The sequence below is a fragment of the Gadus morhua genome, chromosome 4, assembly GCF_902167405.1.
Source record: "Gadus morhua chromosome 4, gadMor3.0, whole genome shotgun sequence".
Classification (NCBI taxonomy): domain Eukaryota; kingdom Metazoa; phylum Chordata; class Actinopteri; order Gadiformes; family Gadidae; genus Gadus; species Gadus morhua.
In genome coordinates, this window is record NC_044051.1 from 30,445,866 (window position 1) to 30,473,035 (window position 27,170).

The following is a 27,170-nucleotide window of genomic DNA, read 5'->3' on the forward strand; positions in this document are numbered from 1 at the left end:
AGATGAGGTCTGGGAACCAAACATAAATTTTCTCGTATTTTAGGCGTGGTTTACAATTGCCTGGAGCCGTTTATTGGGCGCTACGAATTTCTATCATATGAGTCTGTACGTAGCTCATAGCCAATCGTCACTGTTGGTAGCAGGGCAAAGACATCCTTCTTGATAATGAAAGAGTTTAACGCCGAAAGTTGCTATTTTTTCAAAATAAACTTGCGTCTAAACCAGGGCTCTACACTAACTTTTTTTTTTCAGGAGCACTCGTGCCCCTAAGTTAAAAAATTTAGGAACACAGGAAAAAAATATGGGGGCACAATAGGTTTTTGTTTAGAACATGTATTAGCGTGCAGAAATTGCACACACAAATAAATAGACAAGATTACATTTAGGCTACACAAAACAGAACCAATTTCGGCTTCCGCCGTGCCAGGGTTATTGGGCTGGGACTGCGATTTATATAGAAATGGGGACAGCGAGAATGCCTAGTGGACTCGATGTGTTTCACCACAGCATTGCATTTCAGATTAGGGTTCCCCGTTATAGACAGAGAGGAGCCTGCCATTGCTGATGGGGCTTCCTTACAAAATGCACAGACTTAGCATCATAAACTAGCCACCCGAAATCCTTCAACCAGTCGGGGGTGAATTTGTAGACTTTATCGACTACAGTAACAGCATTAACTTTCTCCACGCAGTCTATTCATAATATTGTAATAATAATATTATATTGTATATTACGAAATATTGAACACATAATATTGAACACGGAAAAGGCAGTGAATGAAGTATTGATTAGACAGCGATTTAGATACCTAATAAACCGTTGGAACGCACAAGACTGGTAACCATAGCAACGTAGGTAAACAAACCCCGCTAAACCCTCCCGTAGTGCTCCCCACGCTACGGCCATCCGGAGGCGCACAGAGCTTTTGGCCGTGATATTATATATACAATACAATTATAATATATTATATTAGATACTATTCTATATAGTATATAATATACTATATAGAAGTATATGTTGAATGCTGATTGGCTGTCATCATGCGAATGTCGCGGCAAAGTTTAATATTTCAACTCGAGCAAAAGTGGCGTGTTGCAAATCCACCTGAAATACACGTGAACGCGCTCGCCTGTGCCGGGCAAAAGGGTTGCGATGCAAATGGAATCGCTGCTTTGTATGGAATCGTTTCGCCCATTCGCGTTTGGTGTGAACGCACAGTATAGTGCGCTGTGGAGAAGTCACTCGCACGCGTGCTCCTGTTTTGTTTTTCTCGTTCGCACGCCGAAATATTCACTCGCAAATGCGAGTGAAATGGGCGCACTGTAGAGCCCTGGTCTAAACTACTTAGAACAACTTAGTCTAAACTACTCCTCGCGTCTGCTGCCATTTTTGATCCGTAAACTACAAGCTTCGTGTGTCACATAGACGTCGTCATCATCTTGCCGTCCCTCCCCGTTCTGTGATTGGTTCCCTATCTCGGGCCTAAAAAAAAAAGTTTGGTTCCTGTTGGTTGTCAGTTGAGGTCATGGGTAGGTAGGGAATTTATTTTATTTTTTTATTTTATTTTTTCCAGCGGCAGCGAATGATAGGTCGGTTGTTTTAATTTAAAAACGAGAAAATTCGCTCATCCTTGTACAGAATGAATAGGTGCTGTACCAAAACGTAATTATAGTTTGCATCAAAAAAAAATGCATTTTTCTTTTTTTATTATTTTTTTTTAAAGCTCATAAAATAATTTGGGTCGCACATAAATTGACAGGGTCGGTCGGAAACCGGGGCAAAACATTTTTTTTCATCAGTTGAAAATCGGATCCATGGAATCCAGGCTGCCTATCAGCGCAAAAGGAAATCGCGCGCAAGGCAGCATGGGTATACCCAGGCTAGGGGATTGCTGTTTGTACGAATGAGTTAAGCCGTCACACTCTCACTCACGCTCAATTAATTCAATCAATTAAAATTGCAATATTCTTGTTCGCAGTAGGCAATTGTTTTGTCCTCATCCAGACACACACACTCTCTCACACACACACACACACACACACACACACACACACACACACACACACACACACACACACACACACTCACAGTTGCCAAAAGCATAGAAATTAACAGAAATAAATATGGTTATGAATTACTAGTGGTGTCAAACAAGTACATATCAAATTGATTACATTCATTACATAGACTAAATCTGTAATTCAAAGAAACCGTCACACAATCATTTACATCGATGACTTATCCTCTATCTTTCATTCGCTAATGTATACGTATTTATATATATATATATATATATATATATTTATATATATATATATATATATATATATATTTCCAATATTAAAGGGAAAATTACATTTTCATGTGACATGCTGATACAAACTCCCTCGCCCAGCTCTCTCTCTCTCTCTCTCTCTCTCTCTCTCTCTCTCTCTCTCTCTCTCTCTCTCTCTCTCTCTCTCTCTCTCTCTCTGGTCGTAATATAACAGCGTGTATGTCTGTAGTAGGCTGTTTACACTGTAACCTTGGGGCTCTGTGTCCTTGCTAGCTGCTGGGAAATAGGGTTAATCATCTTCCCCCTTCCCCCCGAACAGTGTCGCGACCCCTTTGCGTCCGTCTCACAGTCTTCTACGATCACAGGCAACTTATCGTAACACCAGCAAATCCTGTCCTCCTCGCAACAGTTTCCCCAACACACAGGGGAGACCACACTCGAATACCAAGTGTGGTGTCGTTCTGTAGTGCTTCCCTAGAACAACACAATATACATAAAACAATGTAACAATAGTTATCTATCCATCTATTTGTCGTTGTTGGTTTATTGTAAGCTAGAAATATAAGGCATAATGCTAGCTATGGATTAATTTGCCAGTCCCCCCTGTGATATCCCTAATTACATTTTACCACCGACGTTGTGAACAGATCTCCGATTAGTTATCCCACGTTTTGATGGTAGCCTACTAGCTCCAGTAACAACATCTTTGCCTAGTGTTTATTAAGTAATCAAGCGTGGTGTAACGTTTTTCAGCCCATTTCTGTACGTTTAGACCAGCGGTCCCCAACCCCCGGTCCGCGGACCTGTACCGTTCCGTGGGTCATTTGGTACCGGTCCGAAGAGAAAGATTATTTATTTATTTTAATTTATTTATTTTTTTATTATTTTATTTTTTTATTTTTTTTATTCACTTCGCAATACTGTCACTCTTTTACATGCCATAAGTCTATATGCAGTTGTTAGATTGCATATAGCATGTTTGCATTTTTCCGTGAAACTTTTCGGAGAATCATACCGGTCCTTGATGCCGAAAAGGTTGGGGACCCCTGGTTTAGACGTAACAAAAAAAAATTAACATCAGGGGGATTACTAGCTATGTTTTACCTGTGTTTTAGCTATGTTTTAGCTGACCGTAGACCTCACACAAATATTGATATGAAACCCATTTAGACTATTTTGACTATGTATAAATAAGCCATCGCGCATTTCATCCTTTTCTTGGAAGTCTTTTGCAAATCCTTGTGTTTAAGATGGGTTGATTCATATCCACTTTATTGACACATGTTTTTCATGTGTCAATAAAGTTTTTTTCTTAAATGTATCGATAAATCTCACATGCAGTAGAAAGTCTGTGTGTCATAGTGTGTGTGTTTGTATTCCAAGTACTTTTGCACAGTTCTTGAGTAGCAGGCTAAAGAACTGTTGAACAAGGGCGTCAATTGTAATTGCTTGGAGCTTAAATCAACACGAAAAATAAACTGAAAAGATGTTAACATTAAAGAATAACACTAGTTATTAACATAGATGACTCATGGTACGCACGAGTGGTTTCCTTGCTTGTAGCACTTCCCGTTTGTCTTTGTAAGTCATTGGCTAGTCATTGTTTATGTAAGCTACATGAGCCTCTTTAGCAAACCAGCTCGAAAACAAACACAACTTAACATTGTATTGCCCGCACAGCAAGACAGTGTAATGCATAAACTGTGACCGGATTAAAGCAGCAATGTAATCAAGTGTGTAAGAGTATTTAAAATCTACATTCAATTGACCAACGTGGTAGAAAAACAAAGAAAATACAATTCTTTGCTTTCCTCTCAAGGCCTAAACACACCGGCGCCGACGCGCAGCGGCGCGCATTTCACGTGGGTCAAAAGCCGCCCCTACTGGAAGCGGCGCGACGGTCGTGCTGCAGTATAAAATCAGGAAGTCACCTGTCGATCAACCGCAACAAAGAGACGAAACGCAATGGGTGAGTAGCCTATTGTAGCCTAGTTTATTTATTTTCCATCTTTTTTCGCTGAATAATTTGAAAAATGTATAATCTGCGCAGTGAAAGTATGTTTTCAAGCAGCAGATCTACCAACTTAGGCCCCGTCCACACAAAGCCGATTTCATGGCGAAACCGCAAAGGTCTTGTACGGTTCGGCCTTCCGTCCACACGAAGCCGGCGAATCCGCTGACCGAAACCGCAAACTTCTGAAACTACCCTCGGAGGTGGTTTCAAATCTATCCGGTTTCGTTTTGGTTTCGTGTGGACGCCTGAAACCGACTGAAACCGCAAACCATGACGTCATCGCCCCACCCCTCGACCTCCTAGCCAATGGCTCTTAAGCCCGCGGAGTCTCAGAAATCACAACAAAAAAAAAAAAAAAAAAGATGATGGCGGACTACAAGCTTGTAATCGTTCTGCAGCATATCATGTCCCTTGTTGGGTTGCTAAGCCATTATTTATTGAGAATCTAGTTCGCCATTGTAGAAGAGCTGTTTGTTTGTGTTGTTAGTGGTTCGGGGGGCAGCCTTTATGCGCATGCTTTCCTCTTCTTCTTCTGGATTTGTGTACCAGAAGCAGCGCCCCTTATGGGCCTGGAATGTTTACTACAGCGTTTCTACAGATCTATCCGGTTTCGCTTGGCTTCGTCTTTACGGAGATACTTCGAAATCGGATAGATCGAAACTGTAACGGTTTCGCCCATTTCGGCTTCGTGTGGACGGGGCCTTAGTTTGTAGGGCACTTTATCGTTTTTATTACTGTCATTTCTTATTTATTTTATATTGTGCAATTATTCATCTACTGCATCAACAATCTCCATAAGTGCAGGACCTTCTATTAAGCCTTTTTAGTATATAGTGCAGTCACCTTTTAAGGCCATTTTTTTGGTGCAATTATTGAGCTACTGGATGGCTTTATTGGTCCCCATTGGGACCAATAAAGCCATCCATCCGAAGGGTTTGGTTGCACCCCATCAATGAACGGAGACAAGAACAGGGGCTATACCACAATCTGGTCCAGGAGCTCCGTGCAGATCTTGAGAGGCACCGCCAATATTTAATGGCAGAACCGTATGGTGTAGCCTAGTCATGATGACCTATAACTTAGTTATTATCCCTCTCTGGTATAAATACTCTTTTGCATATACTTTTTTTTTATCCCTCTGGATAAATACAGTGATGTTATTGCTGTGCTGGACTCAGTAGCCAGTCTATTTTATTTGAGTGCTGGAGACACTTAATGTTATTTTTCCTTCAACCCAGAGAGACATTTCATACATGACAATCCATTTTTTTTAACCTTGCCTGTGTTTTCTTTTGCTTAGCCTATCTATTTTATTGTATTGTATATTTATTGTATTTCTATGTGAAGCACATTGAGTCTGCTTCATGTATGAAAAGTGCTATATAGATTAAGTTGACTCTCCTTAAATAAAAAATTATACATTAAAAGTAATCGTGTTTCTACCTACGTGGTGTGATTTTATGTGAATTGATTTAATCTATTTCCCATTATGGATAATGGTTTGGGTACTTAGTCCCCCATTGTTGATTTCTCACCTGAAGAGCCAACCTCCAGAGCTATGGCTCGCCAGTAGGGTTGCCGCGGTGTGGAGATTTTCACACCGAGTAATACGCTTGTGTCAACACCGGTATTACCGGTGTAAACGGTATTAACTTTTAAACTATAGGTCAACCGCCATCATCTCCGTCAACTCTCCTCTCACACTCGGTGACAGCGGCTGGCAGCGCGCCAATTCTCGGCGTCTTATAACGTTCTATATATAATAGTATAATATAATTTTATACATCATAATATCACGGCCAAAAGCTCTGTGCGCCTCCGGATGGCCGTAGCGCGGGGAGCTCACGTAGGGATTGGGCTACTCTGGGTTTGTTTACCGGCGTTGCTATGGTTACTGGTCTTGTAAGGAAGCACGTCAATTCTCGGCGCGACAATTCTCCCGCACAGGGCAGAACTGTGGCCTATTCTACACATTTTAATTTTCTTGATTATAATTATACTATTCATTTTTACTGAATTTGTTTTTTATTACTGAAAAAAAACAAAAAAACAAACTCGGTGTTGCCGGTGTGCAACACCGAGTAATCGGTGTTGGCCTCAACACCGGTAATACCGTATACCACGGCAACCCTACTCGCCAGGCAATGTCCTTTTTGGAGTTGTCTTTGTAATGACGGGAACTTTGGTCACACAATTCTACATATTTTTCCACCTCGACGAGGTTTCCGTCTCTCATCGTCCATTCTTGTAATTGTTTCTCACAAACGAAAGAGGGCGACATCCAGTGGTGAGGAGTAGATATGGAGGTGCCTACGGGACCCAGGATGTACGAACCAGCTTTTAAAAAGTGCTTTTTCAGGGGCGGTGACGCTAGGGAATAGAACATTGGCTTGAAGACTAGTTGGGCGGCGTGGCACGGAACCCTGTCGCGTGGCTAGCACATCCGGAATAGTGGGGGCAGACTTGTTGACGCGCCGCTTCGGCGCCGGTGTGTTTAGGCCTTAACACGGCCGTAACGCGTGCAGTGGAATCCCGGCGTAAGGCTTGGGCGGTAAAATTTCTTCATGCCTTAATACCTTCCTGACATCTCTGATGTATATGTTATATGAAAGTATACCACACAGGATATCAAATATAAAAATATATAAAAAATACAAAAAAGCTGAGCAGCAGTCTAATTTGCAATTTGCCGGTTTGTCACGGTTAGTGGGTGGCAGGCAGGCAGGTAGGAGCCAATAACAGACAGTTCAATCAAAGGATAATTTATTAACGCAAAAGGCAAGGAACACTGAGAACACGGGTGACGCGGGTAACACCGGTAACACACAACTCACCACAAACTAAAATGATCCGACAAGAAACAAAGGAAAGAAAAGGGCTTGAATACCAAACAAACAGGGCACGCAATGAGTAACAGCTGAAACACATTAGGGGAGGGAGCAGTAATCACACAGGTGGGAAACTTGACCGACATGGGGAGAAACAAGACAGAGATACCAAAGTAAAACAGGAAACACACCAAAACAAGACAAGGAAACCGACAGACCATGACAGTACCCCCCCCTTAAGGGTCGACTACCAGGCGACCCACGACATGCAAAAAAAAGAAAGTCAAACCCAAATATGGTGGGTGGGTGGGGGGGTGCCAGGAGGAAAGAAGCAAAAAAAAAATCTGGAGGCCTGCAATCCTGGAGGCCTGCAACGGCAAAGACCCACAGGGGGCCGGCATCGGCGAAGACGAAGGCGAGGTAGGGGGCGGGTCCCCTCTAGAGGAAGGCGAGGTAGAGGGCGGGCCCCTTCTGGAAGGTCTGGAAGGTTTGGAGGGCGGAACCCCTCTGGAAGGGAAGGTAGAGGGCGGGCCCCTTCTGGAAGGTTTAGAAGACGGGACCCCTCTGGAAGGCAAGGTAGAGGGCGGGCCCCTTCTGGAAGGTTTAGAAGGCGGGACCCCTCTGGAAGGCAAGGTAGAGGGCGGGCCCCTTCTGGAAGGTTTAGAAGGCGGGACCCCTCTGGAAGGCAAGGTAGAGGGCGGACCCCTTCTGGAAGGTCTGGAGGAGGGGCACCCTTGGGAAGGAGCAGGGTTCAGGCACCGGACAGGGCTCGGGGACCTGAGTTAGCTCAGGGGCTGGAAAGAAATGTTGAACCGGATGGCACTCCAAACTCACCAACCTCACTCTGATAGTCCGTAAGGCACCCTCCAACCCGGGCCTTGAAGCGACAGCGCTGCACGTACGCCCCAACACAGCCTCCAACAAAAAGAGCGTCCGCTGGGTCCAATGATGGTCGGATCATTCTTTCACGGTTAGCGGGTGGCAGGCAGGCAGGTAGGACCCAATAGCAGTTCAATAAAATGATAATTTATTAATGCAAAAGGCAAGGAACACGGGTAACACAGGGACACAACTCACCACAAACTAAAATGATCCGACCAGGAACAAATGAAAGACAAGGGTTTAAATACCAAACACACACAGGGCACGCAACGAGTAACAGCTGAAACACATTAGTGGAGGGAGCAGTAATCACTCAGGAGGGAAACTTGACCGGACATGGGGAGAAACAAGACCAAAGTAAAACAGGAAACACACCAAAACAAGACAAGGAAACCGACAGACCATGACATGGTTTTAAATACTTATGACCTATATAATAATAATAGTAAATAGGACAAAAGTGCCCTTCTTCCATAGATTCGGTCAACGTCTCCACGAGTACGATTTTAGCACTCGTTTTTATTAAATCTCAGCGATAGTTTCCAGCAATGTACACATATGGTAACTAAGTTTAACCATGATTATAAACATTCAATGTGTGTTAAACTCACACACCGGAGCGCTACTGGGCTCGCTGTTATCTGCCCGCTGTTTACTGTTGTAGATCTACAGTATACAATTCTAAACAGTAGGGCTGTAACGATACGCGTATCAAACCGAAAATCGCGATACTCAAAGCCACGATCCTGTCTCGCGGTGTGAGAAGGCAGAAGCGCGATACGCCCTTTCTAACTCTGCGGTCAAATTGTCCGATTGAAATTTGCTAATAATTTGTCTAGATAATAGTCTGCTGACAGCGCCCCCTCCTATCGATGCCGTAAGTATGCGACTGCAATCCTCCGTGGCTACGGAGGATCGCATTTCTCCACAGCCGTCGAAGTGCTCATATGCGATATGAACGACATTTATCCAGAGGGGGCCTGTGTGATCCTGTCTCTAGTGTTTTGTGTGATTTGACTGGCAGTTTGTCTGCTTATAGGTCGGAATGAAGCGGCCACCGATTATTGACAGGATGGGTACTTTATTCTACCGGACTCGTTCGCTTCTTCACTAGACACACGCGCTACCGCTCGCTCTCCTCGCTCGTCCTCTCACTCGCTGACGTCACTCACACACGCATACGCACATTGCCATTCTGGCGCACACACATATGCTACTCGTAACGCCTCGTTATTGCGACGTTCATGACCTTCAGGTTTTTCTCCATCTATTGAAAGTTAGGCTATTAAACATGTTGCATTCTATACGGCCTGATTACGTCATTATTTAAGCTACATAGCCTAATAAGTAGTGCTAATAAGGATATTTGACTAAACCAACCAAACAGTTGAAAAAAGCATCCTCCCACACGTTATTTCTTTATTCATTTAGCTATACTTTAATAGTATTCTTTCTGTTCAAATCTGTTCAGTGTTCCAAATTATTTGTTATTAAATGTTACATTAAGTTAATTGGTATATAAGTGTTGTTTAAATAAAATGCTTTTTAAATTTCAAAAAATCGTGGGATGTATCGAACCGTGGGTCAAAAATCGTGATACAAACCGAATCGTGAGTTTGTGTATCGTTACAGCCCTACTAAACAGAGTTTATCATCCATTACGGACATTATGCAACGTGTGACGTATCATGTTTAATGGCGTTTTAGATAGGCTATTGTTTAGGGCAGTGTGCTTTGTAATTTGTCTCTTTTGGAGAGATAGTGACCGACGAATGCTCTATAGAGAGTAGTGCTGCTGCACCACAGTATCCTGGGCAGATAAACGCTAGACACATGGAACTAATATGGCCTTGTTAATTCGTCAGATCGCTATGTGTCAGAGCGTCAACTTCTGTTGAATATCCAGTGACTTTCTAAATTAAACAATGATATCCATTCAAACTTGAGATGTGTGTTTGTTTTGAGACGCCACTACAGCAGCAGTATGCTGTATATGTCACTTTCAGTTTCATGTCGGAAAGTCCCGACACGCACGCACGCACGCACGCACGCACGCACGCACGCACACACACACACACACACACACACACACGCACACAGGCACACAGGCACACACACACGCACACACACACACACACACAGGCACACACACACGCACACGCACACACACACGCACACACACACGCACACACACACACACACACACACACACACACACACACACACACACACACACACACAGGCAGCTGGATATTTAACAGGGTTAATGTTTACACTTGTCATTGTGCCAAGTGTTTAAGTGTATTGGTGTCAAGTGACGATAAAACCTTTGTGTAAGTTCCTTTAAGGGAATGATTAAACGCATCCAATTAAACTTGCCTAAGCAAGCATGTTTTTGCCAAAGTTAAGATTATGACAACGGTCCAGTAATTGCACTTCCTTTCGTCCATGGTCTGATTAAAGGGAAGTTCTCGGCTGTGGTTATTCATTAAAGATCTCATCTTTAAGACAAACACACACACAGGCACACACACACATGAGAGTGTGCAGACAAAAAGGCAATCAGGTGGTCAAACACACACAGCGATGGACACACCCACACACACACACACACACACACACACACACACACACACACACACAAGGATGAGGGCACCCAAACACACACACACACACAATTATGTGCACACTGGCCCACATGAGGGCATGCACGCCACACACACAAACACACATACACACACACACACACACACACACACACACACACAGACACACACACACACACACATAAACCCACACACACATTAGGAAATGACAAACCATGAGCTAATCTATTCCATTCTCTGTTAAAATAGCCTCTGGGAAATGTTTATCTGTGTAATGTATAAAAGTTTTCCCAAACGTGCTATAGGAAAGTAATGGTATCCAAGCACATCATAATCAGGGTTATCTTCCCGGTGCCTGATTTGTCAACCCTGTCCTATTGTGTCTCTGCTAGGCCCTGCCTGCTGCCTCTGATTGCCCCTCCCTCCCCTCACCCCTGGTGACCCCTGCCCCAAGAGAGCAAGGCGGTAGGTCGAGCACGGGCCAGCGCGGGCACGGGCTGACATGAAGCCGAGGAGGAAGCTGCTGCTGGCGGCCCTGCTGGCCTGGCTCCTCTTCTTCCTGCTGTCCCTCTCCCTGGACAAGGGGCCAGAGGCGGTGGCGTGGGGCAAGCTCCGAGTCTCCCTCACCCTCACCCCCGGGACCACCGGCTCGGGGGAGGTGCCCGACACGCCGCAGGGCTCAGCGCTGGACCCCCGGGATGAGGGGGGCCTGGAGGGGGGTGGTGAGGAGGTGGAGGAGGAGGAGGGAAGGAGCAGGCGCAGAGAGAAGCAGCAGCTGAAGGAGGAGGGGAAGCCGAGCTGGCAGAAGAGGACGAGGGGGATCCGCTCGACGCAAGCCGCGCAGAAGCGCTGCGGCGTGGCCGGCTTTAACTTGAGACGCAGGGGGTTGGTGCAGAGGCAGTGGCATGGCTCTGCCTCGTACAGCATCCTCAGCCCCAGCCTGCAGCTGGAACGCAAGAACTACCTGAGCGCAAACAAGCACCGGGTGGCCCTCCAGGCGCGCCGGGGCGGGGGGTCAAAGAGTGGCCCGGAACTGCACTGCCAGCTTCAAAGCGAGGCGCGCCTTGGGACTTTAGACGGCAGCCAGCAACCGTTCGCCGGCCTCGGCTGGTCCCACTTCGTGCCCAGAAGACCCCTGGCGCCCGCAGCGATGGGGTCAGATTTCAAAACGTGCGCGGTGGTCATGTCGGCGGGCGCCATTTTGAACTCTTCCCTGGGGGAGGAGATCGGTACGCTTGTTTGGTTTTGTGGTTTCTTTTGTGTTTTTTGTTCAGTTTTTGTTTTGAGGAGCTCCAATGGTTCATCTTCTTATATTCAAATATCGTTGAGTCTGTGTGTGTGCATGTTTGTAAGCTAATCTTATGTGGAGTTATATGGAATGTGGAGTAATACATTTGTGTGCGTGTGTGTGCATATCTAAGAAATAGTTGTTCGGAGTAATGTGTGTTTGTGTGTGTGTGTGTGTGTGTGTGTGTGTGTGTGTGTGTGTGTGTGTGTGTGTGTGTGTGTGTGTGTGTGTCTGTGTGTGTCTGTGTGTGTGTGTGTGTGTCTGTGTGTGTGTGTGGTTATTGTGGTTGTGCGAAGCCAACAGAAAAAGGTAACCTGTTGGAAATGAGCATGACTGACACACTGATAGGGTTTCAAGGTGACAACTTTTAAAACAGTCACAATTAAATTATTCTAAAATAAGTTAATTAAATGCTACAAGCATTGGCAACAGGCATTCCATTACATCTTGCACATGAGGCATTAAGTGTTTCTTTAGAGAGTGTTATAGTTGTAGATTAGTGTAGGGCCATCTAGTGGTAAGCAGATTCAGCCTTTAAGGACTTTTTATGGTTGCACATTCCCGTAACGCAGTGACCACGCAGTCACTTGTTTATGGTGTTTATGGTTCTGCATCGGGTTTTAGTAAGCGGACCAATCACAGCCGTTGTTGCTGCGTCGCCTCGACGGAAGGTTGCGAATTTTGGGAAGAGAACGTCCGGCCCTTGCGGTGGACGCAAGGAGGGTCCGCAAGGACGTAAGGGGTCCGTAACCCACTTGCGTTGCGTGAAAGTGGAACCATAAAGTGCCCTTAAAAAGAAAAATACCTTTTGATCTTTAGTTTGCAGATGGATGGCCTGTACCTATAGATAATGATGAAGGAGAAGGTAGGTCTATGTTACAATAATTATTTCCTACTATGAATTGTTTAGAAAAAGGAAGAACGACCACAAAACCGACAAAAATAACGTAAATTTGTAGAGCTAATCAATGCTTACAGTATGTTACGCTTGTAAGTAAAGAGACATTGCCAATCAAAAACTCAACTTCTTTTGCCCGTGGCTCAGATTCCCATGATGCAGTGCTACGCTTCAACGCAGCGCCCACAAAGGGCTATGAGAGGGACGTTGGAAACAAGACCACCATCCGCCTCATCAACTCTCAGGTGAGAGAATGGACTACCATTGATAATCCCTCCTCACTGTCCTTCTTCGCTTTTTTTTCTTCAATTTCTCTTCCTTCCCTTTGTCACATTTCTCATTTACTTAGCATCTGATGACCCTTAAGGCTTAGTTATGGTCCTTCTTGCATCACCTGCAAGGTGCTGAAGTGCGGCTCCCAATATGTTTGACCTTGTGTCGAGTTGACGCAGCAGCGAGGGCTGTGATTGATCCGCAATTGTAAGTGCCAAGCACAATTGTTAGGCCAACCACAACTCCGTACACAACAAAGATAGCTAGGATAAGGTGCTGCACAATGCTAAATAATATATTTTTTTAAGTGCCAGGATGAACAACATACAACATATGCGCGTAAGAGGGGTGTTTTTAGTAGAGTAATGGAGGAGAAGGGGCGGGGGAGGGGGAGTAAGGAGAGTAGCTATGTAGAGTCCAGGTGAACTTTGAACATGTGTGTCTTGAGTCTCTTGCGGAAGCTGGTGATCGACTCTGCGGTCCTACATTAAAAGAGCAGACCTATGATTCATGTCATGGGCGACACCTTTGTAAGTCCAACGATAAGACCACTGTTAAAAATGTCTCTCAACTCGGGATGAGAGAGCAGGAGCCAGGGGCGGACTGGGAGAAAAATTCAGCCCTGGCATTTTCTCTCCAGACCAGCCCACTACATTATTAGCACTAGGGGTGGGACGAAACGAACGGGAAGAACCCTGTATATCCGAATAATAGTGCAGTTTTTTGTTTTTCAAGTTTGTGTTTCTTGTGCTGCTGACAAGAAAGTTGTGAAACCCGAACAGGAAGTTAACAGACATCCTGTGGTTGCTGCATCTCCACCCGCCATATCTACTACAAAACCCTTGTTAAATATCACACATGATCCAACGCAAAATCCTCTCTTGCAGTTATTAGTCTGTGACTGTGAAAATCGTTTGGTGTAAGCCCAGCATTAGTTAAAACCAGACTCGGACAATAATAACAAAATCTCCTGACAAATAATCTAAATAGAAACATATTACAGACAGTAACAGCATTAGAGCTGAAACCAATTTGTTTTAACGGTGACTCAGTCATTATGAAACCATAAATAGAGAATTTAATTTTTTTTCTCATATTCTCATACACGTGTATGTGCACATGTATGTATACATGTGCACACACATGTATATGAGAATGCATATCTATTCAGACCTGTAATTCGGCCTACCTGCATGACTGTTAATTTAACTTAAAAGATATGCAAATGTTTGAAATTAAAATCAATGTGAAAATCTTCAACCAGGAAATAATCATAATCAAACCTCTCTCTCTCTCTCTCTCTCTCTCTCTCTCTCTCTCTCGCTCTCTCTCTCGAATAACTTCTAGCAGATGAGGAAAACCTGTTTGACAGGAGATGATGGTAGCAGAGAATATAAAGAGACATTTATGAATAACCAATTGTCATTTTATCACACATATAGTTTCTTCACATAAACCTTTCAACATACATATTGCATTCCTCTCGAAATAGTTATATTTTGTGCTAAAATTCAAAGTGTCACATCTGTATTTACAATACAGCTTGATTCTGCATCTCTATTTACAGCTCATTAGTCCATGTCAATGTTTACTGTTGCTATGGCAACAAGAGACTGCTAACGTTAGCAGCTGTTAGCTAGCTTAGCCAAATCATCTGAACAATAATAACCCATAATATCACAATTCGGCCTATTTAAACAAAATCAACCACAACTACCAACAATCACAGCCCTTCAACTCTGGGCTAATATGTTGTCGCAAGTATGCAGTTAATTAGGTCACATGACATTCAATGTAAAAACGTTTTCTACTTTGTTTTGGACATGTCTCAAAATGTAGCCTAGCTAGCCCCAGGCTAACGTTACTTAGCATATATGCCTCCACTCGCTCGTCTCCTGGGGCAGCAGCACCTGCTGGGGTGTGGACCCCGGCACCAAATAGGTCTGTCAATTTTGAACATTTAACTTCCATCTCCAGAGGTTTTTCAGCACCACCCGGGCGTTTTCAGCTCCGTACCGGCTACCGCGACTCCGGCCCATGCCATGAGGTCCCGCCCACCCTGGTTTGTGTTGTGATTGACAGCACTGTCAGGGCTCTCTGAGCCAGTCAGCCCATGATTGATTGACAATGACAAACATAGACCAATAATATGCGTCGATGCTGGCAACACACTGCTAGCTCTCTGTAGCCCATTGGCCAGCCCAATTGGAGGGAATTTAGAGAGAGAGGAAAAAAGAAAACATAGCGGACCGGACCGGCCCACATTGGGTCAACGGCCCACCGGGACGATGACCGGTATGCCAGATGGCCAGTCCACCCCTGGCAGGAGCCCTCATGGCCTTATGGTCAAGAGATGGCTGTTTCTTACCACTAGAGGGAGACATATAGCTGCAAAGCTAAGCCAAATATATATCACAGGGTCATCTCATCTGTACTACAATGGTATTACTTACTGGTGAAGCACTCATTAAGTACTGATACATTGAACTTATTTGAACGTTTTGTACAAACAACCATATTCTTGGCTAAGACATGTAGTAATTACTGAGTAATTATATCCAAAGGACTTAATGGCTACCGGTAAAATACAGTGTTCCTAGAGCCGTCCCTCCTCCTGCCCACATCATATAACACACAAATATATGCACACACACACACACACACACACACACACACACACACACACACACACACACACACACACACACACGCACTGATACACATACTCATAGTCCTGTTGGTTATGCACATCATTCCAATACACGGCCACACTCGCTCGTTTGCACACACACACACACACACACACACACTCACTCACTCACTGACACAGAACCTAATAACAGAAGCCTGAAAGTGTTACAACCCATTCATGCCCTCATCACATTTCGGGCTTGGTGCCAGCTAGCCTGAAGGGTATCTTTAGTTTCTCACAAGTCTAACTGCCGTGTACTTTATAGCATGTGATGTCGCACAGTCTCACGCTCTATTTCTAGCGTTGTGGGATGGGTACTGACTGTTTAGTAAGAGTAACGATAAGCATGCTGCTCACGTCAAATCTGCATCTATTGGGTTTCATGAAACGGAGACGGAGAGTTGACAAAAATGTGGGTCGTACCGAAAAGTTGAATCATAAAAAGTCATATCATAAAGTTTGGGTGCCCTCAAAATACTGGAAAAAGTACAGTTACTGTGATTAGATAAGTAAATAATAAGTAGGTTACTTCTAAATTCAGTACCAATGACTTAAATTAGCAATCTCAAAGATTTCTGAGGTTGTTCTCGCGATACCTATGGGCGACAAGCATAATTTGTGTGCATAAGTGTGTGTGAACCATTGTCAGTCCCCTTTGGATAAAGGCGTCTGCTAAATGCCCTAAATGTAAATGAAATGTAAATGTCAACTGTTGTCAGTGATCCCAGTTATTGTATACTAGCATATCATACTCAGTGCAACAACTAATAAGGACGCGAGATCGTGAGCATTTGATATGCACTGCTTTAGTATTGAACTCAGAGAAGGCACATACAACAACGTCAGCACGTACCATAAGAGAGGGCGTGACCGCGTCCCAGGAGGGACTTACTTAAACAGGCAATACACAACATATCCCTCCCCCTTTACCTCTGATGTAACATTACAAAATCCAAAACATTTCACTGTCTCAGTATTCTCTCTAAAACAAAGTATCTGCATTTCCAAAGTAACGTTCAAAAAATTATTATTATTATGGAACCAAAGCCTGAACTAGGGAAAGAGGGTAGACAACCTCAATTCCTAGACTGAACCCTGGGGATTATTTTGCCCCAATGTTGAGGGTTAGTCTCTAAACTACAATGACAGTTTATCAGGAGGTCGTCTGTTTCTTTTGGGGTAAGTATGACCTGTAGGTAAGTCTATCACTTTTTCTTGAAGTGAGGATGCCATGGACCCAGGTTTCGGGGAGAGGTTGTCTGGGGTCAGAGCCAGTCAGCGAAGGTCTGTCTGGAACAGTGTTCATCTCCAAAGGTTGTTGCAGGGGTTCTTCGGTTGATGGAAACGGTTCAGGGCAGGCCACCAGCTCCGGAACAATGGGCTCAAGTGAGCCGTCCTGGCGACCAGTAGTGTGGAGCAGTTGATCGAGGTGTCTCTTCCAAACGAGTTGGTCATTGGTTTCCACCGTATATGACACAGGACCTGTTTGTGCCACAACTGTCGCCGGTATCCACTTCACACCTTTGCTCTAGTTCCAGGCGAGAACCCTGTCTCTGGGTGTAAAACTCTGAAGCTTTGCTTTGCGTCGTCGCTCCAATTGAGCTCTCTCGTTAAGGTGTACAACCTCTTTTGTCTTTTTAGGTCTCAGTAGGTTGAGTCGGGTGCAGAATTGTCTGTTGAGCATAGCTGAGGCAGGGGACACTTTTGTCGTAGCATGAGGTGTGTTCCGCTATGACAACAGGAATGCTCTGAGGAGCCCGTTGAGGGACTGGGTACTTTGAGAGGACCTTAGAGCCTGCTTCATTGTCTGTACAAATCTCTCTGCCAGAAATAACTGCATGCAATTTCTTTCATTCGCACCACACCACAGTGTCCTGAATGGAACTCGTCGAGCACTTTCTCTCTCAATGGCGGCGGAATGATGACCCGATAGCCCACAACAGGCATCCAGACTGGGCTGACAGCTCGTTTTTCCTCACCAGGTAACGCTTTAACCTTGGTGACATGTCTCCTCCCCTCCCACAAGTGACCATATCCAGAACCTCAGACATGACCGGGTCAGTGCGCATGTGTTTCTTCACATGAGCTGAGGTTACCGGAGCAGCAGTCAAATCTTTTAAGCAGAAGATCTCTGCTTGCGTTGGCTCAGCGTGCGCGACCAGTAGCGGAAGCCTCGAGAGTCCGTCAGCATTGTCATGCAGGTCCGACTTCCTGTTCTGGATTTCATACTGGTGGGCTGACAGTAGCAGGGCCCATCGCTGCATACGGCTAGCTGCCAGGGACGGGAGGCCACTGTGAGGACCAAAAATAGAGGTGAGAGGCCTGTGGTCCGTTAGTAGAGTGAATTTTCTCCAGAAAAAGATACTGATGGAATTTCTTCACTACAAACACTATAGATATGCTTCCCGCTCAATCTGTGCATAATTGGATTCTGCCTTGCTCAGTGGCCTTGATGCAAAGACAATCGGTCTTTCTTTTCCTGATGGCATGATGTGTGACACCACTGCACCAACACCATAGGGTGAGGCATCACATGCTAGTTGAAGTGGTAATGTGGGGTCAAAGTGGGTGAGGGCCTCTGATTGTGAGAGAGTTGTTTTCACATCTTTGAAAGCTGCCTCACATTTGTCTGTCCACTTCCATGTCTTGGTTTTGTTTAGGAGCTCATCTAGTGACTTCAGTCTATTTGAAAGGTCAGGCGAAAACGTTGCATAGTATGTCAGCAGGCCAAGAAATGATCTCAACTGGCTCACATTCTTTGGGAATGGAGCGTCCACAATAGCCTTCACCTTTGATGGTGCCTTGTGAAGTCCTGTGCTATCCATTGCGTCCCAGGTACTCGACGGAAGGTTGGAAAAACTCACATTTGTGTTTTCTGACCCTCAGACCATATTCCTCCAACCTTTTTAATGTAGCATGCAGGTTCCTTAAATGTGACTCTTCATCTGGTCCTGTGATAAGCAGGTCATCCAGGTAGCACTGCACCCCTAGTAGCCCACTCAGAATTTGGTCCATTGCTCTTTGGAACAGTGCTGGAGCAGATGTGATCCTAAAAGGGAGCCGCCGGTATTTGTAGAGGCCTTTGTGTGTTTCCACGGTGAGTAGCTCCTGTGACTCTGGATCCACGTGCATCTCTAGATCTGCATTACATAAGTCTATTTTGCTAAACTTCTTCCCTCCAGCCAAACCAGCAAAGAGGTTGTCTATGAGGGGTAAAGGATACTACTCAGTCTTAAAAGGGTTCACTGTTGCTTTAATATCCGTCCTTTTTCATTACTGGAACAATTGGTGTAGCCCATTCACTTCTGCTCACTGGTTCCGTGACCCCACTTTTGACTAATCTGTCTAGTTCTTTTTCTACTTTGGGTTTGATGGCATATAGGACAGGTCTAGCTTTGAGACACCTTGGTGTGGTCCCTGGTTTAACTGTGAGCTTAACCGTAATGTCTTTCATGCTGCCGAGTTCTCACTTTGCAGTGTTTTTCCAAGATCTTCTTTAAGTGACATGTGTCACCATCACTGACCTGAAACACTTCTTGCCAGTTAAGTCTGAGCTTTTCCAGCCACCTGCGGCCTAGTAGAGCTGGACGGTTTCCTTGAATGATGTATAGTGGAAGACTATTTTTCTGCGTGCTATGTTCCACTGTTACATCCACAACTCCTAACGCGGGGACAGGCTCACCAGTGTAGGTCCTCAGTTTCAACTTTGTCTCCCGAAGAGTAAGGGCCGTTACATAGTCAATGCGTAAACGACGCGAGTGACGCGAGCGACGCGCTTACTTTCAAGGTCTACACAGCATACGCGAACGTCGCAGGAAATGCATGACATGCAATACACCACTCACGACATGGGTGGCAGCAGAGTCACCGGTGTTATCGCTGGTGACATTCCAGGTGTCATTCCGATCAAAGTGGCTACGGAAGAAGAGTGATGAAGCGCAGAATTAGGCGGTGGTATGTGCGCCCTTTAAATACCACACGAGATCAGGATGGGGAATTTGTTTCTCTTGTGCTTCCAATGCGAAGCCTGGACGTGGAGAGGCATTTCCAGTATTTTCGGATGTCGGCGCCAAAGTTTGATGATCTCCTTTCGTGAGTCATCCGATATCTTCCCGACTCTCACCAAAACCGGCCCCTGTCAGGGAGCATCAGGCAGATTATTTTTTGCCAGATGCTGGCGTGTTTCCCCACCAGTACAATGTGCTACGATTGGGTATGCGCTCTGACCAATAAATGTATATACATTGGTCACTTGGAAGCATGACTTTTGATTAATTAGTTATCACATTACACAAGTTAACTCATTTGGTTTGCGTCAAACTCATTAATTCATATCCATTTAAAATGTTTATACAACAAGCTACTGCCTTGACAGATGAATGAATTATTTAAGTGTATTTAAGTGTAGGCCTATAGCCAAAGCTATCGCGCATAATGTCCCCAGAAATTATATGGTAGTAAACATTATTAGAGAAAAGGGGTTTATATATCAAATACATAAACTTGACCTTGAAAGCAAAGGGTGTTTATCAGCGGGCCAGTGGCTCAATCACTACCGATTAAAATACATACATTTGCTGGAAAATCTTTTTTGGAGTTTTTGAGACACAAAAACGTGATTCAACTACTGTCACGTGAGCAGTAGAGATAAATCACTTCACACCACTGTGTATATGTTCAACAGGCGACACTCACAACGTGAACCCCAAACCCAAAATGCATCAGGGCATCATTTTTCGAGTGATTGCAGTCAGGCCTGAAATGAATACTATTTGATGGCACTCAGCGTGTAGCCATGGGCTCGCCGTTGGACTGTGATTTTAGACAACAGGCTGTATTTGTTTGGTTATTTATTATAAATGTTTATAGGTAAGAGCAAGCATTTATGATTTATAAAAATATGTGTCATCATGTCATCGTCTGTCTGTCTGTTTCTGTTTCTCATTGAAAAAGGGAGAGATATAGATGTGTTTTTCAGATGTCCATACACACACACACACACACACACACATACACATACACATACACATACACACCAGTGGAGGCTTCTCCATTGAGGAGAGGGAGGAAGATCCTCCTTAACATTGTTGAGAATAAAAAATGTAGATTGCCCAGACTACTGTAATGAATTAATGCCCTTAAATATGACTACTTTAATGCCTTTGAATATATAATGTTCGTTTCCCTGGGTAAAGGGACATTAGCACCCCCTATCGCCTTTTGACAATTACTTCAGGGAGGAAGGTCCTCCCTCAGCCTCCGTTGACTCCCATTCATTTCCCCAAAAGTACTGGCGGCCGGTGAATAACATGGGTTTCAATGGGAGAGAGGAGGAAAGTCCTCCTCTGAGTGGGTGTGACCTTACAGGCGTCTGATTCGCGCAAAAATCTAGTCGCGCTGTGCTATGAACAAATCAGCAGGATCCCTGGCTGGTGAGCAGTGTTGCCAGATTGGGCGGATTTCCCACCCAATTGGGCTACTTTTAACCGCTTTAGACTGGGAAAATTATGCGGGAAATGTACCCAATCTGGCAACGCTATCGATAAAAAACAAACCGGCTCTGCCTGCATTGGCGCCCAGTCTAATGCCGCTTTTCCACCGCACATGTAGCTCGACTCGACTCGACTCGACTCGACTCGACTCGACTCGACACGACTCGACACGGTAGCAGCAAGGGGCGTTTTCCACCGCAATTAGTACCTCCTGGACGTGGGCGGGGTCGACTGCGCGAAAGGGCCGTGACGTATTTTTGTACACGACGCAAACAACACGCACGCAACCCACACATGGACAGAACCCACATAACAACAATGGAGGACATCGATGCGATGGTATTCGTGTTCGTATTATTAGCTGGCATGTTGAAGAAGTTGAAGAAGTGGAATATGTTGGCTGCGGCGCTGCTATGGCTGTTACCAGCATGGTTGCCATGTCGCTTTCGTGACTTCGTCACACTCTCTGGCCAATCAGTGGCGGGCCGTCTGCCGACGTCACCTTTTAGCATCGGCTCAGCTTGCTTGGAACCTAGAGCGAGGTGGTACTAAAAAAAGCAGCCACTTCAGGTACCAGATACCATGTTTTCGCGGTGGAAACGCCAAAAATGCGACCTGAGTCGAGTCGAGCTGGTACCATGCAGTGGAAAAGCGGCATAAGAGACGCAAAGCAGGTGAAATCATCTGAAGGATAACGAGATTCTAACATTTGCGAATAAAGTGTACAATAAAAACATTGGAAACAGAGGACATTGTTCATGTTTAATTACACAAAGCATTCCATTCATTGAGTTACAGTGCTAAGTTAGCCACCAAAGAAAAAGGTAGACCACTTCGCAAAATCGAGATCACCAAATCTAATGGCAACGTCAGTGTTGTGGGTGCTACATGGTTTGCTAGGTACTCATGGCTTACTGGTAGCATTACTAGCAATCGACTGTTACAGTCGATCAAAGGCAAAGTGCAGTAACTACGTATTTTGTCAAAATTGAGTTCAGACTGAAAATGGGTTTTATAACACCTTCTTTGTCTTGAGACAAAAACTATTTTTCTTCCTATAAAGGTATTAATTGAGAGTATCACCACTATTGTACCTGAAACAGGTTTGGCCGGCCAGTATGAATACTTTGAAGGCATTTTTCTCAGTTTCAATGTTGGCGTAGTTACTGCACTTTGCCTCTGTAGGGCAGTGTATTGCTGGCCCTGTTTGCTAATGAATAATGGTAAATCTCCAACGTGGGCTGTTTATGGTTTCCCTGATGTGAAAAATCTTGATAGGGCAACCAAATGCCACGACTAGTGTCAAGTTCACGTTGGTGCTGCTATGCAACTTTCCTTGCTAGGCACCATCTCTAACCTTTATTCTTCCAGATAAAACATTAAGAGCAGTTTCTTATTTACAATATTGATCTGGTCCAAGAGGCCCCACCAGGAATAAAAGGTACAAATAACAGAAACACAAGCATGACTAATTTAGACAAATATAAAACGGATATACAAATACATAACCTATGTACAGAAAGAAAATAGAAAACACCAATGCACTATAAATAATAATAATAATTAAGATGGGTCAATGTTATATTGTGTGTGAAGGGTGTAATGCAAATGAGAAACAGTGGAATCAACAGGAGCAGGGGGGGTCTACTAAGACATAGTTAAGTTTCTGCTTGAAGGCAGACTGTGATATGAAAGCTGTAAGTTTGAGGGTGTCTTGAATTTTGTTCCGGTCAAAAGCTGCTGCAAAATGAAAGGAGTTTCGGCCGAAGGTAGTCCTGGTGAGTGGGTTGATGAGTTTGATAAGCTCAGATGATCTTGTGCGGTAAGTGCTTCTAGAGAGATGGAGAAGGGAGGAAAGGTAATACGGGGTCTTGCCCAGGAGTGTCTTATAAATAAACTGAAGCCAATGTCGGAGTCGACGGGTTTGGAGCGAGGGCCAGTCCACCAGTTTGAAAAGTTCACAGTGGTGTGTATTAAAGGGAGCATTGGTAGCAAAGCGGATAGCTGAATGGTGAAGAACGTCCAGTTTGTGTAGCGCTGTTTTTGAAGCCATTTTATAGATTGTATCACCATAGTCAACGATGGGCAGAATGGTCATTTTTACAAGTGTAAGTTTAGCAGAGCGTGTGAAGGATGCTTTGTTACGGAAGAGAAAGGCCAATCTGGCTTTCACTTTAATCTGAATATTATTAATATGGGTGGAGAATGAAAGGGAAGAGTCCAGCCAAAGCCCTAGATATTTATAGGACTTGACAAACTCCAGTTCGGAGTTGTCAGCGCAAACGATCTTGGGGGGGCTGGAGGTGTTGTTTTTTCGATTGAAAAGTATGCATTTTGTCTTTTTAGAGTTGAGCCGTAGGTGAAGGTTGTGGAAAGAGTGCTCAATAGAAGTGAGACTGTCTTGAAGAGTGGAGGCCGCGGAGCAGAGAGAAGGGCCAGAGGCGTACAGGATAGTGTCATCAGCATAAAGGTGGATCCGGGAGCTGCCTGCAGCCTTGGCCACATCATTAATATAAATGGAAAAGAGGATAGGCCCCAAGATTGAGCCCTGAGGCACCCCTTTAGTAATGGCTAGTGGCTCCGACAGGATGTTATCTGTCTTGACCTGTTGGATTCGGTTAGTCAGGTAGCTGGCAAACCATTTGCAACAGGTGGGGGATAAACCAATGCTGGAGAGCCTACCCAAAAGGGTCATGTGATCAACTGAATCAAATGCCTTGGCTAGGTCTATAAAGCTGGCAATACAGACCTGCTTGTTTTCCAAGTCAATAATGATGTCGTCAAGGACCTTATGCGTATAGATCAGGTTGAATCTAGAATAATGTTCTCGTTATTTTACTAGTTTGCTACTCTGACCGTTCTGTTTGATATTGTGGAAAGGGTGAATGATTCAGAGCATGATGCATTTTAAATGGCAGTTACTGACAGTTTTGGTCAGTCTTTTCTTAAAACAATTGTACCTGAAAATAAACATAGCTAAATTACAACCAATAACTTCAGTCATTGAGGGCAAAAATAGGCCCAGATTTTTTTATTTACTTTTACAAATCAAGCAACCTGGTCTCATAGGAATCCGTGAAATGACTACGGACGAATAACTTGAAATCCGTGGACACATCACGAAAACACGCCGATTTCCGTGATGTGGCCACAAAATTCGCTCCAATGCAAGTTAATGACGCTGATGTTCCGTGGCTCACACACGGATCCCCGTTTCAACGAGCGAGTCAACCACGGGGGCTTAACTCAAAACCCGGGGTGGTCTTACTGAAACACTTAAATTGTCCGTGATGTGGCCACGGAATTTGCTCCAATGCAAGTAAATTACACTGTTATTCCGTGGCTCACACACGGATATCGGCGTGTTTCCGTGATGTGGCCACGGATTTCGAGTTAAGCGTCCGACCGTAGTCATTTCACGGATTCCTGTGAGACCATGTTGAATCAAGAGTAGGACTGATTTGACTAATGGGCTTTGCATCCTTTCCTTCTGCCCTTGTAGTCCATTTAAAAGACATGCTGCCCACCAGCTTTCAAATTGCAGTGATGCCACTGGTGGCTTTGTATCAAATGTATTCACATAACTATCCCTCCCTACTATTTTGTAGTTCACCAAAACAACCTGAAACAACTTGAGTCTCACATTCTTATGCCGCCATACACCAACAGTGCAAGCAGGCCAATGGCAACCAAGCGCGTGGTCCTTCCTCCCTCACTTTAAAAACTACCAGCCGCCACTGATTCACACACACACATTCACTTTTTCAATTGACCCACAACCATAGTTATTAAGTGTAAAAGTTGGAAACGTCTTTATAATGAAAAACCAAACACAATTATTTGCTCATAGTTTATATACACCTTCATCAGATGGTGTTAGAGGGGTCACCACAGCATTGTGTTCTGTGTAGATGGCTTCATCATCACCAACCCAGAAACCCTCTTCTTCTCTCTCCACCCCCGACCCTCCGAACCCAGATCATGGCCCTACGCAAGCATCACTTCAACTCCAGCTACCTGTACCGGAACGTGACCCTGGTGGCCTGGGACCCAGCGCCCTACTCCCTCAACCTGTCGGAGGTACGCCCAAAAGCTGCACTTTACTCCAGCACTGTGCATCCACTTTGTAAATGTTGTTCAAAAAATGCTCTTGCGGATTGGGGTCCTGTGTTTTCTTCTCATTGGGTCGATGTATCCACTGATTTCTAAGAGCAGGGTAAGGATTAGGTTTGGAGTTGGATTCTTTTGAACCCCCCATGCCGGCTGCTGTTGCTTGTGGTGTTTTATTTCTAATAAGCATGATATGTTTTATGTTGCTGTGCTTTAATTTCAGTACAGTCCACTGTTGTGGATATCATCTGGCCCTCCCTCAAAAAATAGTGAAGAATAAAAAAGCTAATGATAATAATAATAATAAAAAATAATAATAATATAAATACATTACTTGTCTTGTGTTTTATTGTCTTTTAAGACACTCAAAGACATTTTTACTTCATGACAAAAGTCATAACATAAGCATACAGTAAAAATAGCCAACAATCACAAAGTGATTATAAATTCAGAAAAACACATGAACACAAACCGACATATGAAAATGTAACAATGACACTTCATAAATCGAACGTACAGTGTTTCAATGAGTGAAACATTAATAGCAATATCAAAGGTCAGTGACGTTAGAGAGACACAATCGGTTATCCTGTTGGTTCTATTGTTTACAAGGTAACACAATCACACAATCACAGGGAGAGCCAGGAGAATTGATGCCAGGGTTGTTTACACAAGCAGAATTACTAATTTACAAGCAATCCAAGAGGTGATCATGATAAATGTATTGACGTATATCACACTCAAATGCACTGTACGTATCGAAGGCAATTACACTCCAACCATGCATTTTTCTGAGCTGAAAAGCATATTTATTGGGATTACTCTACTCTAATTTTTATAACTGTGGGATGTCACCTAATTTGTTTAGGAAAGTTTTTTTTCATAGGCTAAACTTTTTTCATTATTCACCTTGAACTTCAGCGCGCTTTTATTTTGGCACCGAAGTAGCATGATAAAAGTCCAAAGCCGCCCACAAGCAACACTTTTCCGTTTTGCAGTGCATTGTTCAGTGGGTGCACACGGGCGACCGGGAATGAGCTGAAGGAAGTCTATTATCCCTTTACAGTGACAACGAAGAAACACCTATATCGCCTTACGATAACCTTTCGGACCTTTGATTATGGCCTCTGTGGGAAACGAGATGAACCCAACAAATGGAAACACAGAAAGGTGGTTTCCACGGGAACCCAGCCGACCGTCACACAGAACGACTGGATATTGTTGGCAGGGACAACAACAGTGACAGCCCGTACACACTCTTCCAAAGCGACCTCTCTGCACATCTCACGATGATCACCTGGGGCCGCGGGCTTCAGATGTGCGTTACGCGCCAGAGAGATGGCATCGATTTCTCAGGATGCTTTGGCGGCAACCATATCCATTTCAGTGACATGGATTTAGTGGGCCCGAAGAGAGGGAGGGAAAAACTTCCAATCGCGGGATATCTGTTTTCAATTAAATGCCTTGTGTCACGATCATACAGTTGGGTAATGTTGAGCTGGTGGGTAACTGGTTGTCATGGTAACTGTGGGAGTGGCTCCCTTGATTGGCCTTGATTATGGTTACCTGAGGGATCCAAGATGGCGGACAGAAGTAAGATGGTGTCTGGATAGTCTGCATGGTGCCCAGACTTGGTTACACTCATAAACCATAAGATTATGTAAAGCCTATTCGCTCTCATACAAGGATACACCAGAATTAAGGATTCCTACGGGGAACGTGAGCGCCCCTTTGTCGTCTATGTTTGTCAAGTGTTCGTCTATGTCAGGGATTGGCAACTGGCGGCCCGCAGGCCGCATACAGCCTGCATCC

General features: G+C 44.5%; 1 protein-coding gene across 3 annotated transcripts in view; it reads left to right on the forward strand.

The window, feature by feature from the left end:
- st6gal2b (ST6 beta-galactosamide alpha-2,6-sialyltranferase 2b) overlaps window positions 1-27,170 on the forward strand; it is a 69,673-nt gene that overhangs the window by 14,153 nt on the left and 28,350 nt on the right. For 2 of the 3 annotated variants that reach the window (XM_030353757.1, XM_030353759.1), the window contains exons 2-5: window positions 4,095-4,244; window positions 10,998-11,834; window positions 12,939-13,036; window positions 25,227-25,328. In XM_030353757.1, the coding sequence (XP_030209617.1) occupies window positions 11,108-11,834; window positions 12,939-13,036; window positions 25,227-25,328 (927 nt within the window). In that variant the 5' untranslated portion in view covers window positions 4,095-4,244; window positions 10,998-11,107. The remainder of the gene's footprint in view (window positions 1-4,094; window positions 4,245-10,997; window positions 11,835-12,938; window positions 13,037-25,226; window positions 25,329-27,170) is intronic. The other variant, XM_030353758.1, reaches the window with a different exon arrangement.